This window comes from Petromyzon marinus (assembly GCF_048934315.1).
Source record: "Petromyzon marinus isolate PM22_M1 ecotype Great Lakes invasive population chromosome 80 unlocalized genomic scaffold, UKy_Petmar_22M1.pri1.0 chr80_unloc.1, whole genome shotgun sequence".
NCBI classification, from domain to species: Eukaryota; Metazoa; Chordata; class Hyperoartia; order Petromyzontiformes; family Petromyzontidae; genus Petromyzon; species Petromyzon marinus.
Window position 1 is genome coordinate 122,418 of NW_027422629.1, and position 18,357 is coordinate 140,774.

Consider the following 18,357-nt stretch of genomic DNA (forward strand, 5'->3'; position numbering starts at 1 on the left):
AGTGAGTGAGTGGTGAGTGAGTGGGTGAGTGAGTGTGTGAGTAAGTGGTGAGTGAGTGGTGATTACCGGAGTGCGTATGTAGGTGTGTGGGTCCGGTAGCTCAGGGTAGTACTGGGGGATGTGTGGTGAGTGAGTGAGTGAGTGGTGAGTGAGTGAGTGAGTGGTGAGTGAGTGGTGAGTACCGGAGTGCGTATGTAGGTGTGTGGGTCCGGTAGCTCAGGGTAGTACTGGGGGATGTGTGGTGAGTGAGTGGGTGAGTGGGTGGTGAGTGAGTGAGTGAGTGGTGAGTGAGTGAGTGGTGATTACCGGAGTGCGTATGTAGGTGTGTGAGTCCGGTAGCTCAGGGTAGTACTGAGGGATGTGTGGTGAGTGAGTGGTGAGTGAGTGGTGAGTGAGTGGTGAGTGAGTGAGTGAGTGGTGATTACCGGAGTGCGTATGTAGGTGTGTGGGTCCGGTAGCCCAGGGTAGTACTGGGGGATGTGTGGTGAGTGAGTGGGTGAGTGGGTGAGTGAGTGGGTGAGTGAGTGGGTGAGTGAGTGGGTGAGTGAGTCAGTGAGTGGCTGAGTGAGTGGGTGAGTGAGTGAGTGAGTGGTGAGTGAGTGAGTGAGTGGTGAGTGAGTGGTGATTACCGGAGTACGTATGTAGGTGTGTGGGTCCGGTAGCTCAGGGTAGTACTTGGGGATGTGTGGTGAGTGAGTGAGTGGGTGAGTGAGTGGCTGAGTGAGTGAGTGAGTGGCTGAGTGAGTGAGTGGGTGAGTGAGTGTGTGAGTGAGTGAGTGAGTGGGTGAGTGGCTGAGTGAGTGAGTGAGTGGCTGAGTGAGTGAGTGTCTGAGTGGCTGAGTGAGTGGTGAGTGAGTGATTGGTGATTACCGGAGTGCGTATGTAGGTGTGTGGGTCCGGTAGCTCAGGGTAGTACTGGGGGATGTGTGGTGATTGAGTGGTGAGTGAGTGGCTGAGTGAGTGAGTGAGTGGCTGAGTGAGTGAGTGGCTGAGTGAGTGAGTGAGTGTGTGAGTGGGTGAGTGAGTGAGTGAGTGGGTGAGTGGTGATTACCGGAGTGGGTATGTAGGTGTGTGGGTCCGGTATCTCAGGGTAGTACTGAGGGATGTGTGGTGATTGAGTGAGTGGCTGAGTGAGTGGCTGAGTGAGTGAGTGGCTGAGTGAGTGAGTGAGTGGCTGAGTGGTGAGTGAGTGGCTGAGTGAGTGAGTGGCTGAGTGAGTGAGTGGCTGAGTGGCTGAGTGGGTGAGTGAGTGAGTGGGTGAGTGAGTGAGTGAGTGGTGAGTGAGTGAGTGAGTGGTGAGTGAGTGAGTGGGTGAGTGAATGAGTGGGTGGGTGGGTGAGTGAGTGAGTGGCTGAGTGTGTGAGTGAGTGGCTGAGTGAGTGAGTGGCTGAGTGAGTGAGTGGTGATTACCGGAGTGCGTATGTAGGTGTGTGGGTCCGGTAGCTCAGGGTAGTACTGAGGGATGTGTGGTGAGTGAGTGAGTGGTGAGTGAGTGGTGAGTACCGGAGTGCGTATGTAGGTGTGTGGGTCCGGTAGCTCAGGGTAGTACTGGGGGATGTGTGGTGAGTGTGTGAGTGAGTGGGTGAGTGAGTGTGTGAGTGAGTGGTGAGTGAGTGGTGATTACCGGAGTGCGTATGTAGGTGTGTGGGTCTGGTAGCTCAGGGTAGTACTGGGGGATGTGTGAGTGAGTGAGTGGTGAGTGAGTGTGTGAGTGAGCGAGTGGGTGAGTGGGTGAGTGGCTGAGTGGGTGAGTGAGTGAGTGAGTGTGTGAGTGGCTGAGTGAGTGGTGATTACCGGAGTGCGTATGTAGGTGTGTGGGTCCGGTAGCTCAGGGTAGTACTGAGGGATGTGTGGTGAGTGAGTGAGTGGCTGAGTGAGTGGGTGAGTGAGTGGTGATTACCGGAGTACGTATGTAGGTGTGTGGGTCCGGTAGCTCAGGGTAGTACTGAGGGATGTGTGGTGAGTGTGTGAGTGAGTGAGTGGTGAGTGAGTGGTGAGTACCGGAGTGCGTATGTAGGTGTGTGGGTCCGATAGCTCAGGGTAGTACTGAGGGATGTGTGGTGAGTGAGTGGTGAGTGAGTGGTGAGTGAGTGAGTGAGTGGTGAGTGAGTGGTGAGTGAGTGAGTGTGTGAGTGAGTGAGTGAGTGTGTGAGTGAGTGGTGAGTGAGTGGTGAGTACCGGAGTGCGTATGTAGGTGTGTGGGTCCGGTAGCTCAGGGTAGTACTGAGGGATGTGTGGTGAGTGAGTGGTGAGTACAGGAGTGCGTATGTAGGTGTGTGGGTCTGGTAGCTCAGGGTAGTACTGAGGGATGTGTGGTGAGTGAGTGTGTGAGTGGTGAGTGAGTGTGTGAGTGAGTGGGTGGGTGAGTGTGTGAGTGAGTGAGTGGCTGAGTGAGTGAGTGAGTGGCTGAGTGAGTGAGTGTGTGAGTGAGTGAGTGGCTGAGTGAGTGAGTGTGTGAGTGAGTGGTGAGTGAGTGGTGATTACCGGAGTGCGTATGTAGGTGTGTGGGTCTGGTAGCTCAGGGTAGTACTGAGGGATGTGTGGTGAGTGAGTGAGTGGGTGAGTGAGTGGGTGAGTGAGTGGGTGAGTGAGTGGGTGAGTGAGTCAGTGAGTGGCTGAGTGAGTGGGTGAGTGAGTGGGTGAGTGAGTGTCTGAGTGAGTGGCTGAGTGAGTGAGTGAGTGGCTGAGTGAGTGAGTGGCTGAGTGAGTGAGTGATTGTGATTACCGGAGTGCGTATGTAGGTGTGTGGGTCCGGTAGCTCAGGGTAGTACTGAGGGATGTGTGGTGAGTGAGTGTGTGAGTGAGTGAGTGAGTGTGTGAGTGAGTGGTGAGTGAGTGGTGATTACCGGAGTGCGTATGTAGGTGTGTGGGTCCGGTAGCTCAGGGTAGTACTGAGGGATGAGTGGTGAGTGAGTGAGTGGTGAGTGAGTGGTGAGTGAGTGAGTGGTGATTACCGGAGTGCGTATGTAGGTGTGTGGGTCTGGTAGCTCAGGGTAGTACTGAGGGATGTGTGGTGAGTGAATGGTGAGTGAGTGGTGAGTGAGTGGTGAGTGAGTGAGTGGTGATTACCGGAGTACGTATGTAGGTGTGTGGGTCCGGTAGCTCAGGGTAGTACTGAGGGATGTGTGGTGAGTGTGTGGTGAGTGAGTGAGTGGGTGGGTGAGTGAGTGAGTGAGTGTGTGAGTGAGTGGTGATTACCGGAGTACGTATGTACGTGTGTGGGTCTGGTAGCTCAGGGTAGTACTGAGGGATGTGTGGTGAGTGAGTGAGTGAGTGGTGATTACCGGAGTGCGTATGTAGGTGTGTGGGTCTGGTAGCTCAGGGTAGTACTGAGGGATGTGTGGTGAGTGAGTGAGTGAGTGGTGAGTGAGTGGTGAGTGAGTGGTGAGTACCGGAGTGCGTATGTAGGTGTGTGGGTTCGGTAGCTCAGGGTAGTACTGGGGGATGTGTGGTGAGTGAGTGTGTGAGTGAGTGAGTGAGTGGGTGGGTGAGTGAGTGAGTGAGTGGCTGAGTGAGTGAGTGTGTGAGTGAGTGGCTGAGTGAGTGAGTGAGTGGTGAGTGAGTGAGTGAGTGGTGATTACCGGAGTGCGTATGTAGGTGTGTGGGTCCGGTAGCTCAGGGTAGTACTGAGGGATGTGTGGTGAGTGAGTGAGTGAGTGGTGAGTGAGTGGTGAGTGAGTGGTGAGTACCGGAGTGCGTATGTAGGTGTGTGGGTCCGGTAGCTCAGGGTAGTACTGGGGGATGTGTGGTGAGTGAGTGTGTGAGTGAGTGAGTGAGTGGTTGGGTGAGTGAGTGAGTGGCTGAGTGAGTGAGTGTGTGAGTGAGTAAGTGAGTGGCTGAGTGAGTGAGTGAGTGGTGAGTGAGTGAGTGGTGATTACCGGAGTGCGTATGTAGGTGTGTGGGTCCGGTAGCTCAGGGAAGTACTGGGGGATGTGTGGTGAGTGAGTGAGTGTGTGAGTGAGTGAGTGGCTGAGTGAGTGTGTGAGTGGCTGAGTGAGTGAGTGGTGAGTACCGGAGTGCGTATGTAGGTGTGTGGGTCCGGTAGCTCAGGGTAGTACTGGGGGATGTGTGGTGAGTGAGTGAGTGGTGATTACCGGAGTGCGTATGTAGGTGTGTGGGTCTGGTAGCTCAGGGTAGTACTGAGGGATGTGTGGTGAGTGAGTGAGTGAGTGGTGATTACCGGAGTACGTATGTAGGTGTGTGGGTCTGGTAGCTCAGGGTAGTACTGAGGGATGTGTGGTGAGTGAGTGAGTGAGTGGTGATTACCGGAGTGCGTATGTCGGTGTGTGGGTCCGGTAGCTCAGGGTAGTACTAAGGGATGTGGAGTGAGTGAGTGGTGAGTGAGTGAGTGGTGATTACCGGAGTGCGTATGTAGGTGTGTGGGTCCGGTAGCTCAGGGTAGTACTGGGGGATGTGTGGTGAGTGAGTGAGTGTGTGAGTGGCTGAGTGGCTGAGTGAGTGTGTGAGTGAGTGAGTGAGTGGTGAGTGAGTGGTGATTACCGGAGTGCGTATGTAGGTGTGTGGGTCTGGTAGCTCAGGGTAGTACTGAGGGATGTGTGGTGAGTGAGTGAGTGAGTGGTGATTACCGGAGTACGTATGTAGGTGTGTGGGTCTGGTAGCTCAGGGTAGTACTGAGGGATGTGTGGTGAGTGAGTGAGTGGTGATTACCGGAGTGCGTATGTAGGTGTGTGGGTCCGGTAGCTCAGGGTAGTACTGAGGGATGTATGGTGAGTGTGTGAGTGGCTGAGTGAGTGGTGATTACCGGAGTACGTATGTAGGTGTGTGGGTCCGGTAGCTCAGGGTAGTACTGAGGGATGTGTGGTGAGTGAGTGAGTGAGTGTGTGAGTGAGTGTGTGAGTGAGTGAGTGGTGATTACCGGAGTGCGTATGTAGGTGTGTGGGTCCGGTAGCTCAGGGTAGTACTGAGGGATGTATGGTGAGTGTGTGAGTGGCTGAGTGAGTGGTGATTACCGGAGTACGTATGTAGGTGTGTGGGTCTGGTAGCTCAGGGTAGTACTGAGGGATGTGTGGTGAGTGAGTGAGTGGGTGAGTGTGTGAGTGAGTGAGTGGCTGAGTGAGTGGGTGAGTGGTGATTACCGGAGTGCGTATGTAGGTGTGTGGGTCTGGTAGCTCAGGGTAGTACTGAGGGATGTGTGGTGAGTGAGTGAGTGGGTGAGTGTGTGAGTGAGTGAGTGGCTGAGTGAGTGGGTGAGTGGTGATTACCGGAGTGCGTATGTAGGTGTGTGGGTCTGGTAGCTCAGGGTAGTACTGAGGGATGTGTGGTGAGTGAGTGAGTGGGTGAGTGTGTGAGTGAGTGAGTGGCTGAGTGAGTGGGTGAGTGGTGATTACCGGAGTACGTATGTAGGTGTGTGGGTCTGGTAGCTCAGGGTAGTACTGAGGGATGTGTGGTGAGTGAGTGGGTGAGTGTGTGAGTGAGTGAGTGGCTGAGTGAGTGAGTGGTGATTACCGGAGTACGTATGTAGGTGTGTGGGTCCGGTAGCTCAGGGTAGTACTGAGGGATGTGTGGTGAGTGAGTGAGTGAGTGTGTGAGTGTGTGAGTGAGTGAGTGAGTGGTGATTACCGGAGTGCGTATGTAGGTGTGTGGGTCTGGTAGCTCAGGGTAGTACTGAGGGATGTGTGGTGAGTGAGTGAGTGGGTGAGTGTGTGAGTGAGTGAGTGGCTGAGTGAGTGGGTGAGTGGTGATTACCGGAGTGCGTATGTAGGTGTGTGGGTCTGGTAGCTCAGGGTAGTACTGAGGGATGTGTGGTGAGTGAGTGAGTGGGTGAGTGTGTGAGTGAGTGAGTGGCTGAGTGAGTGGGTGAGTGGTGATTACCGGAGTGCGTATGTAGGTGTGTGGGTCTGGTAGCTCAGGGTAGTACTGAGGGATGTGTGGTGAGTGAGTGAGTGGGTGAGTGTGTGAGTGAGTGAGTGGCTGAGTGAGTGGGTGAGTGGTGATTACCGGAGTACGTATGTAGGTGTGTGGGTCTGGTAGCTCAGGGTAGTACTGAGGGATGTGTGGTGAGTGAGTGAGTGGGTGAGTGTGTGAGTGAGTGAGTGGCTGAGTGAGTGAGTGAGTGGTGATTACCGGAGTACGTATGTAGGTGTGTGGGTCCGGTAGCTCAGGGTAGTACTGAGGGATGTGTGGTGAGTGAGTGAGTGAGTGTGTGAGTGTGTGAGTGAGTGAGTGGTGATTACCGGAGTGCGTATGTAGGTGTGTGGGTCTGGTAGCTCAGGGTAGTACTGAGGGATGTGTGGTGAGTGAGTGAGTGAGTGGTGATTACCGGAGTGCGTATGTAGGTGTGTGGGTCCGGTAGCTCAGGGTAGTACTGAGGGATGTGTGCTGGCCGGCTCCTTCGGACTCCGGTCGGCAAGACGCGGGCTGGGGCGGGAGCATGGCTGCCCGCGGCTACCACAACCAACACCACAACCACCACAACCAACACCACAACCACCACAACCAACACCACAACCACCACAGTGTTAGACAACACCACAACCAACACCACAACCACCACAGTGTTAGACAACACCACAACAACCAACACCACCACAGTGTTAAACACCACCACCACAACCAACACCACAACCACCACAACCACCACGGTGTTAGACACCACCACAACCACCACAACCAACACCACCACAACCACCACAACAACCACCACAGTGTTAGCCACCACCACAACCAACACCACAACCACCACCACAACCACCACAGTGTTAGCCACCACCACAACCAACACCACAACCACCACCACAACCACCACAGTGTTAGACACCACAACCACCACAGTGTTAGACACCACCACAACCACCACAACCAACACCACAACCACCACGACAACCACCACAACCACCACAGTGTTAGACACCACCACAAACACCACAGTGTTAGACACCACCACCACAACCACAACCACCACAACCACCACAGTGTTAGACACCACCACCACAACCACCACCACAACCACCACAACCAACACCACAGTGTTAGACAACACCACAGTGTTAGACAACACCACAGTGTTAGACAACACCACAACCAACACCACAACCACAACCATCACAGTGTTAGACACCACCACAACCACCACCACAACCAGTGTTAGACACCACCACCACAACCACCACCACAACCAACACCACAACCAACACAGTGTTAAACACCACCACCACAACCAACACCACAACCACCACCACAACCACAACAACCACCAGTCTTAGACACCACCACAACCACCACCACATGCATGGTGATGGTGGTGGTGATGATGGTGGTGGCGGTAATGGTTATGGGGGTGATGATGGTGGTAATGGTGACGGTGGTGATGATGGCGTTGATGGCGGTGGTGATGATGGCGGTGGTAATGGTGATGATAATGGTGAAGGTGGTGATGATGGTGGTGGTGGTGATGGTAGTGGTGGTGATGATGATGGTGGTGATGGTGGTGATAATGGTGAAGGTGGTGGTGGTGGTGGTGATGATGGTGGTGATGGTGGTGATGATGATGATGATGGTGGTGATGATGATGGTGGTGGTGGTGATGATGGTGATGATGATGGTGGTGATGATGATGGTGATGATGATGGTGGTGATGATGATGGTGATGATGGCGGTAATGGTGAAGGTGGTGATGGTGATGGTGATGATGACGGTGGCGGTGATGATGATGGTGATGGTGATGATGGTGATGATGATGGCAGTGGCGGTGGTGGTGATGGCGTTGCCACTCACGTGCCGGCAGCGAAGAGTGACTGTGCCTGGCGATGATGGTGATGATGGTGGTGATGATGGTGACGGTGATGATGGTGGTAGTGGTGGTGATGGTGGTGGTGATGGTGATGATGATGGTGGTGATGATGGTGGTGGTGGTGATGATGGTGATGATGATGGTGGTGGTGATGATGATGGTGGTGAGGATGGTGACAGTGATGATGGTGACGGTGATGATGATGTTGGCAGTGATGGTGATGATGGTGGTGGTGATGATGGTGACGGTGGTGATGATGGTGGTGGTGATGGTGATGGTGGTGATGATGGTGATGGTAATCATGATGATGATGGTGATGATGATGGTGATGATGATGGTGATGATGATGACGGTGATGACGGTGATGATGGTGATGATGGTGATGATGACGGTGACGATGATGATGTTGGTGATGATGATGATGATAATGATGGTGACGGTGATGATGATGGTGATGATGATGACGGTGATGATGATGGTGATGATGATGATGTTGATGATGACGATGGTGATCACGGTGGTGATGGTGATGACGATGATGATGGTGGTGACGGTGTTCCCACTCACGTGCCGGTAGCGAGGAGTGGCTGTGCCTGGTGATGATGATGTTGGTGGTGATGATGATGACGGTGATGGTGATGACGGTGGTGATGGTGATGACGGTGATGATGATGATGTTGGTGATGACGGTGGTGATGATGGTGACGATGATGATGATGATGGTGACGGTGTTCCCACTCACGTGCCGGTAACGAGGAGTGGCTGTGCCTGGTGGTGATGATGATGTTGGTGGTGATGATGGTGACGATGATGATGTTGGTGATGATGTTGGTGGTGATGATGGTGACGATGGTGATGGTGGTGATGATGACGATGATGATGATGGTGACGTTGTTCCCACTCACGTGCCGGTAACGAGGAGTGGCTGTGCCTGGTGATGATGACGGTGATGATGATGGTGACGATGATGATGATGTTGGTGATGATGATGATGACGATGATGATGTTGGTGGTGATGATGGTGACGGTGATGATGGTGGTGACGGTGTTCCCACTCACGTGCCGGTAACGAGGAGTGGCTGTGCCTGGTGATGATGACGGTGATGATGATGGTGACGATGATGATGATGTTGGTGATGATGATGATGACGATGATGATGTTGGTGGTGATGATGGTGACGGTGATGATGGTGGTGACGGTGTTCCCACTCACGTGCCGGTAACGAGGAGTGGCTGTGCCTGGTGATGATGACGGTGATGATGATGGTGACGATGATGATGATGTTGGTGATGATGATGATGACGATGATGATGTTGGTGGTGATGATGATGACGGTGATGATGGTGACGGTGTTCCCACTCACGTGCCGGTAACGAGGAGTGGCTGTGCCTGGTGATGATGACGGTGATGATGATGGTGACGATGATGATGATGTTGGTGATGATGATGATGACGATGATGATGTTGGTGGTGATGATGGTGACGATGATGATGGTGGTGACGGTGTTCCCACTCACGTGCCGGTAACGAGGAGTGGCTGTGCCTGGTGGTGATGATGATGTTGGTGGTGATGATGGTGACGATGATGATGATGGTGGTGACGGTGTTCCCACTCACGTGCCGGTAACGAGGAGTGGCTGTGTCTGGCGTAGTCCGGCAGTGCCTCCACGTCAAACCCTGAGACACAAGCACAGACAAAGGTCCCCCGCACGGAGCGTAGCCTCAGCACGCTGCGGGGGCAAGGGCCGTGAGGGGCACGTGGCAGCACAGACTGGGAAGGGCGCGGACACCGTGGCACAGTGTAGTGTAGTGTGTAGTGTAGTAGTGTAGTGTAGTGTGTAGTGTAGTGTGTAGTGTAGTGTGTAGTGTAGTGTGGTAGTGTAGTGTGTAGTGTAGTGTGTAGTGTAGTAGTGTAGTGTAGTGTGTAGTGTAGTGTGTAGTGTAGTGTGTAGTGTAGTAGTGTAGTGTAGTGTGTAGTGTAGTGTGTAGTGTAGTGTGTAGTGTAGTAGTGTAGTGTAGTAGTGTAGTGTGTAGTGTAGTGTGTAGTGTAGTGTGTAGTGTAGTGTGTAGTGTAGTGTGTAGTGTAGTAGTGTAGTGTATAGTGTAGTGTAGTGTGTAGGGTAGTGTAGTGTGTAGTGTACAGTGTATAGTGTAGTGTGTAGTGTAGTGTGTAGTAGTGTAGTGTGTAGTGTAGTGTGTAGTGTAGTGTGTAGTCTAGTGTGTAGTGTAGTGTAGTAGTGTAGTGTGTAGTGTAGTGTAGTAGTGTAGGGTAGTGTAATGTGTAGTGTAGTGTGGTAGTAGTGTAGTGTAGTGTGTAGTGTAGTGTGTAGGGTAGTGTAGTGTGTAGTGTAGTGTGTAGTGTAGTGTAGTGTGTAGTGTAGTGTGTAGTGTAGTGTGTAGTGTAGTAGTGTAGTGTAGTAGTGTAGTGTGGTAGTGTAGTGTATGTAGTGTAGTGTGTAGTAGTGTAGTGTATAGTGTAGTGTGGTAGTGTAGTGTATAGTGTAGTGTATAGTGTACAGTGTAGTGTAGTGTGTAGTGTAGTGTGGTAGTGTAGTGTGTAGTAGTGTAGTGTGGTAGTGTAGTGTATAGTGTAGTGTATAGTGTATGGTGTAGTGTGTAGTGTAGTAGTGTAGTGTGTAGTGTAATGTGTAGTGTAGTGTAGTAGTGTAGTGTGTAGTGTAGTAGTGTACAGTGTAGTGTAGTGTGTAGTGTAGTGTGGTAGTGTAGTGTATGTAGTGTAGTGTGTAGTAGTGTAGTGTATAGTGTAGTGTGGTAGTGTAGTGTATAGTGTAGTGTATAGTGTACAGTGTAGTGTAGTGTGTAGTGTAGTGTGGTAGTGTAGTGTGTGTAGTGTAGTGTGTAGTAGTGTAGTGTGGTAGTGTAGTGTATAGTGTAGTGTATAGTGTATGGTGTAGTGTGTAGTGTAGTAGTGTAGTGTGTAGTGTAGTGTGTAGTGTAGTGTAGTAGTGTAGTGTGTAGTGTAGTGTGTAGTGTGTAATGTAGTGTGTAGTAGTGTAGTGTAGTAGTGTAGTGTGTAGTGTGGTAGTAGTGTAGTGTAGTGTGTAGTAGTGTAGTGTAGTGTGTAGTGTAGTGTGTAGTAGTGTAGTGTAGTAGTGTAGTGTAGTAGTGTAGTGTAGTAGTGTAGTGTGTAGTGTATAGTGTAGTGTAGTGTATAGTGTAGTAGTGTAGTGTATAGTGTAGTGTGTAGTGTAGTATATAGTGTATAGTAGTGTAGAGTAGTGTATAGTAGTGTAGTGTGTAGTGTAGTAGTGTAGTGTATAGTGTAGTGTATAGTGTAGTGTGTAGTAGTGTATAGTGTAGTGTGAAGTGTCGTGTATAGTGTAGTGTATAGTGTAGTGTGTAGTAGTGTAGTGTATAGTGTAGTGTGTAGTGTAGTGTGGTAGTGTAGTGTATAGTGTGTAGTGTAGTGTGTAGTAGTGTAGTGTATAGTAGTGTAGTGTAGTGTGTAGTGTAGTGTGTAGTGTACAGTGTAGTGTAGTAGTGTAGTGTATAGTGTAGTGTAGTGTGTAGTGTAGTAGTGTACAGTGTAGTGTGGTAGTAGTGATGTGTAGTGTAGTGTGTAGTGTAGTGTGTAGTAGTGTAGTGTGTAGTGTATAGTAGTGTAGTGTAGTGTGTAGTGTAGTGTGTAGTAGTGTAGTGTATAGTGTGTAGTGTAGTGTGTAGTGTATACTAGTGTAGTGTATAGTGTAGTAGTGTAGTGTGTAGTAGTGTAGTGTGTAGTAGTGTAGTGTGTAGTAGTGTAGTGTGTAGTAGTGTAGTGTGTAGTAGTGTAGTGTGTAGTGTAGTGTATAGTGTGTAGTGTAGTGTGTAGTAGTGTAGTGTGTAGTGTGAAGTGTAGTGTACAGTGTAGTGTAGTGTGTAGTGTAGTGTGTAGTGTAGTAGTGTAGTGTGTAGTGTAGTGTAGTAGTGTAGTGTATAGTGTAGTGTAGTGTGTAGTGTAGTGTGTAGTGTAGTGTAGTAGTGTAGTGTAGTAGTGTAGTGTATAGTGTAGTGTGTAGTGTAGTAGTGTAGTGTAGTGTGTAGTGTAGTGTGTAGTGTAGTGTGTAGGGTAGTCTAGTGTGTAGTGTAGTGTGTAGTGTAGTAGTGTAGTGTAGTGTGTAGTGTGTAGTGTATAGTGTGTAGTGTAGTGTGTAGTGTATAGTGTAGTGTGTAGTGTAGTGTGTAGTAGTGTAGTGTGTATTGTGAAGTGTAGTGTACAGTGTAGTGTGTAGTGTAGTGTGTAGTGTAGTAGTGTAGTGTATAGTGTAGTAGTGTACAGTGTAGTGTACAGTGTAGTAGTGTACAGTGTAGTGTACAGTGTAGTAGTTTACCCATTTCACAGAGGCAGACGATGACATCAGGCAAGGTGGGCTGGGTTCTGGCAGTGTGCTCACAGAACGCCCGTGCACTGCGACCAATCTCAGAGATGTCTGCACCATCATCAACATCACCACCATCAACAACATCAACAACATCAACACCATCAACAACATCAACACCATCACCGCCATCACCATCACCACCATCAACATCATCACCATCATCAACATCATCACCACCATCAACATCACCGCCATCAACAACATCAACATCATCAACATCAGCTCCATCATCAACATCATCAACAACATCAACGCCATCAACAACATCAACATCATCACCATCATCAACATCATCACTACCATCAACACCATCACCACCATCAACATCATCAACAACATCACCATCATCAACATCACCACCACCATCAACATCATCACCATCAACAACATCATCAACAACATCAGCATCATCAACATCATCATCACCATCAACAACATCAACACCATCAACATCATCAACATCATCACCACCATCAACATCATCACCGCCATCAACAACATCAACATCATCAACATCACCACCACCAACATCACCAACATCACCACCACCATCACTACAACCTCCACGATCACCACCAACATCATCAACATCATCACCGCCATCACCGCCATCAGCATCATCAACATCATCACCGCCATCACCATCACCGCCATCACCGCCATCATCAGCATCATCAACATCATCACCGCCATCACCGCCATCATCAACATCATCAACACACCCTCTGTGTCTCTCCACCCCTCTCCTCGTGTTTCCCCCCCTCCCCCGTGTCTCTCTCCCCCCGTGTCTCTCTCCCCGCGTGTCTCTCTCCCCCGTGTCTCTCTCCCCGTGTCTCTCTCTCTCCCCGTGTCTCTCTCTCCCCCCGTGTCTCTCTCCCCGTGTCTCTCCCCCCGTGTCTCTCTCCCCGCGTGTCTCACAGCTCTGCATCATCTCCGTCAGCGTCTCCACGGCGCTCCGTGACGTGGAGTCGAAGCCAGCCTCCCTCAGTAGCAGGCCCACAGCCACGAGTAGCGAACGTCTCCGTGTCTCTCTCCCCCCGTGTATCTCTCCCCCGTGTCTCTCTCCCCGTGTCTCTCTCTCTCTCCCCGTCTCTCTCTCTCTCCCCGTGTCTCTCTCCCCCCGTGTCTCTCTGTGCCCGTGTCTCTCTCCCCGCGTGTCTCACAGCTCTGCATCATCTCCGTCAGCGTCTCCACGGCGCTCCGTGACGTGGAGTCGAAGCCAGCCTCCCTCAGTAGCAGGCCCACAGCCACGAGTAGCGAACGTCTCCGTGTCTCTCTCCTCCCGTGTCTCTCTCCCCCGTGTCTCTCTCCCCGTGTCTCTCTCTCCCCGTGTCTCTCTCTCTCTCTCCCCGTGTCTCTCTCTCCCCGTGTCTCTCTCTCTCTCCCCGTGTCTCTCTCTCCCCCCGTGTCTCTCTCCCCGTGTCTCTCTGTGCCCGTGTCTCTCTCCCCGCGTGTCTCACAGCTCTGCATCATCTCCGTCAGCGTCTCCACGGCGCTCCGTGACGTGGAGTCGAAGCCAGCCTCCCTCAGTAGCAGGCCCACAGCCACGAGTAGCGAACGTCTCCGTGTCCCCGCGTACTGATCCGCCTGGCACGCGGACACGCGGGGCCTCTACACGGACACACGCAGTGAGACAGTGAGACACACAGTGAGACAGTGAGACACACACAGTGAGACACACACAGTGAGACACACACAGTGAGACACACAGTGAGACACACACAGTGAGACACACACAGTGAGACACACACAGTGAGACACACACAGTGAGACACACACAGTGAGACACACAGTGAGACACACAGTGAGACACACAGTGAGACACACAGTGAGAGACACAGTGAGACACAGTGAGACACACAGTGAGACACGCAGTGAGACACACGCAGTGAGACACGCAGTGAGACACGCAGTGAGACACGCAGTGAGACACGCAGTGAGACACACACAGTGAAACACACAGTGAGACACACACAGTGAGACACACAGTGAGACACACACAGTGGGACACGCAGTGAGACACACACAGTGAGACACACACAGTGAGACACACACAGTGAGACACACACAGTGAGACACGCAGTGAGACACACACAGTGAGACACGCAGTGAGACACGCAGTGAGACACGCAGTGAGACACACACAGTGAAACACACAGTGAGACACACACAGTGAGACACACACAGTGAGACACACACAGTGAGACACACACAGTGAGACACACACAGTGAGACACACACAGTGAGACACACACAGTGAGACACGCAGTGAGACACACGCAGTGAGACACACACGCAGTGAGACACACACGCAGTGAGACACACACGCAGTGAGACACACACGCAGTGAGACACACACGCAGTGAGACACACACGCAGTGAGACACACACGCAGTGAGACACACACGCAGTGAGACACACACGCAGTGAGACACACACGCAGTGAGACACACACGCAGTGAGACACACACGCAGTGAGACACACACGCAGTGAGACACACACGCAGTGAGACACACACGCAGTGAGACACACACGCAGTGAGACACACACGCAGTGAGACACACACGCAGTGAGACACACACGCAGTGAGACACACACGCAGTGAGACACACACGCAGTGAGACACACACGCAGTGAGACACACACGCAGTGAGACACACACGCAGTGAGACACACACGCAGTGAGACACACACGCAGTGAGACACACACGCAGTGAGACACACACGCAGTGAGACACACACGCAGTGAGACACACACGCAGTGAGACACACACGCAGTGAGACACACACGCAGTGAGACACACACGCAGTGAGACACACACGCAGTGAGACACACACGCAGTGAGACACACACGCAGTGAGACACACACGCAGTGAGACACACACGCAGTGAGACACACACGCAGTGAGACACACACGCAGTGAGACACACACGCAGTGAGACACACACGCAGTGAGACACACACGCAGTGAGACACACACGCAGTGAGACACACACGCAGTGAGACACACACGCAGTGAGACACACACGCAGTGAGACACACACGCAGTGAGACACACACGCAGTGAGACACACACGCAGTGAGACACACACGCAGTGAGACACACACGCAGTGAGACACACACGCAGTGAGACACACACGCAGTGAGACACACACGCAGTGAGACACACACGCAGTGAGACACACACGCAGTGAGACACACACGCAGTGAGACACACACGCAGTGAGACACACACGCAGTGAGACACACACGCAGTGAGACACACACGCAGTGAGACACACACGCAGTGAGACACACACGCAGTGAGACACACACGCAGTGAGACACACACGCAGTGAGACACACACGCAGTGAGACACACACGCAGTGAGACACACACGCAGTGAGACACACACGCAGTGAGACACACACGCAGTGAGACACACACGCAGTGAGACACACACGCAGTGAGACACACACGCAGTGAGACACACACGCAGTGAGACACACACGCAGTGAGACACACACGCAGTGAGACACACACGCAGTGAGACACACACGCAGTGAGACACACACGCAGTGAGACACACACGCAGTGAGACACACACGCAGTGAGACACACACGCAGTGAGACACACACGCAGTGAGACACACACGCAGTGAGACACACACGCAGTGAGACACACACGCAGTGAGACACACACGCAGTGAGACACACACGCAGTGAGACACACACGCAGTGAGACACACACGCAGTGAGACACACACGCAGTGAGACACACACGCAGTGAGACACACACGCAGTGAGACACACACGCAGTGAGACACACACGCAGTGAGACACACACGCAGTGAGACACACACGCAGTGAGACACACACGCAGTGAGACACACACGCAGTGAGACACACACGCAGTGAGACACACACGCAGTGAGACACACACGCAGTGAGACACACACGCAGTGAGACACACACGCAGTGAGACACACACGCAGTGAGACACACACGCAGTGAGACACACACGCAGTGAGACACACACGCAGTGAGACACACACGCAGTGAGACACACACGCAGTGAGACACACACGCAGTGAGACACACACGCAGTGAGACACACACGCAGTGAGACACACACGCAGTGAGACACACACGCAGTGAGACACACACGCAGTGAGACACACACGCAGTGAGACACACACGCAGTGAGACACACACGCAGTGAGACACACACGCAGTGAGACACACACGCAGTGAGACACACACGCAGTGAGACACACACGCAGTGAGACACACACGCAGTGAGACACACACGCAGTGAGACACACACGCAGTGAGACACACACGCAGTGAGACACACACGCAGTGAGACACACACGCAGTGAGACACACACGCAGTGAGACACACACGCAGTGAGACACACACGCAGTGAGACACACACGCAGTGAGACACACACGCAGTGAGACACACACGCAGTGAGACACACACGCAGTGAGACACACACGCAGTGAGACACACACGCAGTGAGACACACACGCAGTGAGACACACACGCAGTGAGACACACACGCAGTGAGACACACACGCAGTGAGACACACACGCAGTGAGACACACACGCAGTGAGACACACACGCAGTGAGACACACACGCAGTGAGACACACACGCAGTGAGACACACACGCAGTGAGACACACACGCAGTGAGACACACACGCAGTGAGACACACACGCAGTGAGACACACACGCAGTGAGACACACACGCAGTGAGACACACACGCAGTGAGACACACACGCAGTGAGACACACACGCAGTGAGACACACACGCAGTGAGACACACACGCAGTGAGACACACACGCAGTGAGACACACACGCAGTGAGACACACACGCAGTGAGACACACACGCAGTGAGACACACACGCAGTGAGACACACACGCAGTGAGACACACACAGAGACAGAGACACAGAGAGACACGCTTGCCCGTACAGCGGCTGCGACTCCAGGGTCCGCCATCTTGCTAAGAGTGTCTCTCGTGACTCGCGGGGGTGGGGGCCGACGCGATGACGTCACGCACGGGGGGGTGCGAGTCGCAGCGATGATGTCACGCTCTGGGTGGAAAGGACGCCGCGGAGACGTCACGCGAGAGAGGTGGTCGCCGTGGTGACGTCATACTCGAGGGTGGGGACAGCCGCGATGACATCATCGCGCGATTGGGGAGTCGCCGTGATGACGTTACATCCGGGGTAGGGGAGGTCGAAGCGATGCACATTTATTTTTTTTATTTATTAATATTAAATTAGAAATGTAAAAAAATCTATATTTTATTACTAACATCAATTCATTTTAATTGTCTATATTTAATTATTTGCATGTATTCGTATTCAATTATTTATATTTAATAATTAACATTTTTATTGTATCAAATTATTTTAATCGTATTTAATTATTTATACGTATTTTTATTTAAAGCTTTCGTGACTGCAGGGATTCATATTCTTGGTTCTTTCGGTAAAGTCACCACGTAGAAGGGAAACAATAAAATAATAAAAATATAGAACAATTAAATTATTGTAAAACAATTAAATTATTATTCTTGGTTCTTTCGGTAAAGTCACCACATAGAAGGGAAACAATAAAATAATAAAAATATAAAACAATAAAATTATTGTAAAAAATAAAATTATTATTCTTGGTTCTTTCGGTAAAGTCACCACCACGTAGAAGGTAAACAATAAAATAATAAAAATATAAAACAATACAATTATTGTAAAACAATAAAATTATTATTCTTGGTTCTTTCGGTAAAGTCACCACCACGTAGATAGGGAAACAATAAAATAATAAAAATATAAAACAATAAAATTATTGTAAAACAATAAAATTATTATTCTTGGTTCTTTCGGTAAAGTCACCACCACGTAGAAGGGAAACAATAAAATAATAAAAATATAAAACAATAAAATTATTATTCTTGGTTCTTTCGGTAAAGTCACCACGTAGAAGGGAAACAATAAAATAATAAAAATATAAAACAATAAAATTCTCACGACGTTTCAACTGCAACACAAGCAATCATCATCAGGTGTGAAAACCACAGCCAAAAAATTATTGTTTCATGTTTTTCCTTCTTACGTGACTTTACCGAAAGAACCAAGAATATTTATACGTGATGAGCTGTACTAACCGGCTTCGCCCGGGACTTGGATCCACCACACCCGGCCGCCTTTGTCTCCCCAGTG

The 18,357-nt window shown here is 51.1% G+C and overlaps 1 protein-coding gene across 1 annotated transcript in view; it reads right to left on the minus strand.

Moving 5' to 3' along the window:
- Nucleotides 1–17,238, minus strand: part of TAF8 (TATA-box binding protein associated factor 8) — a 36,318-nt gene extending 19,080 nt beyond the window's left edge. The window contains exons 1-5 of the mRNA XM_032981447.2: nucleotides 17,105–17,238; nucleotides 13,594–13,744; nucleotides 12,083–12,181; nucleotides 9,369–9,428; nucleotides 6,281–6,405 (exon numbers count right to left, since the gene is read on the minus strand). Coding sequence (XP_032837338.2) covers nucleotides 6,281–6,405; nucleotides 9,369–9,428; nucleotides 12,083–12,181; nucleotides 13,594–13,744; nucleotides 17,105–17,131 — 462 coding nt within the window. The 5' untranslated portion in view covers nucleotides 17,132–17,238. The remainder of the gene's footprint in view (nucleotides 1–6,280; nucleotides 6,406–9,368; nucleotides 9,429–12,082; nucleotides 12,182–13,593; nucleotides 13,745–17,104) is intronic.
- Between the last annotated feature and the right edge of the window lie 1,119 nt (nucleotides 17,239–18,357).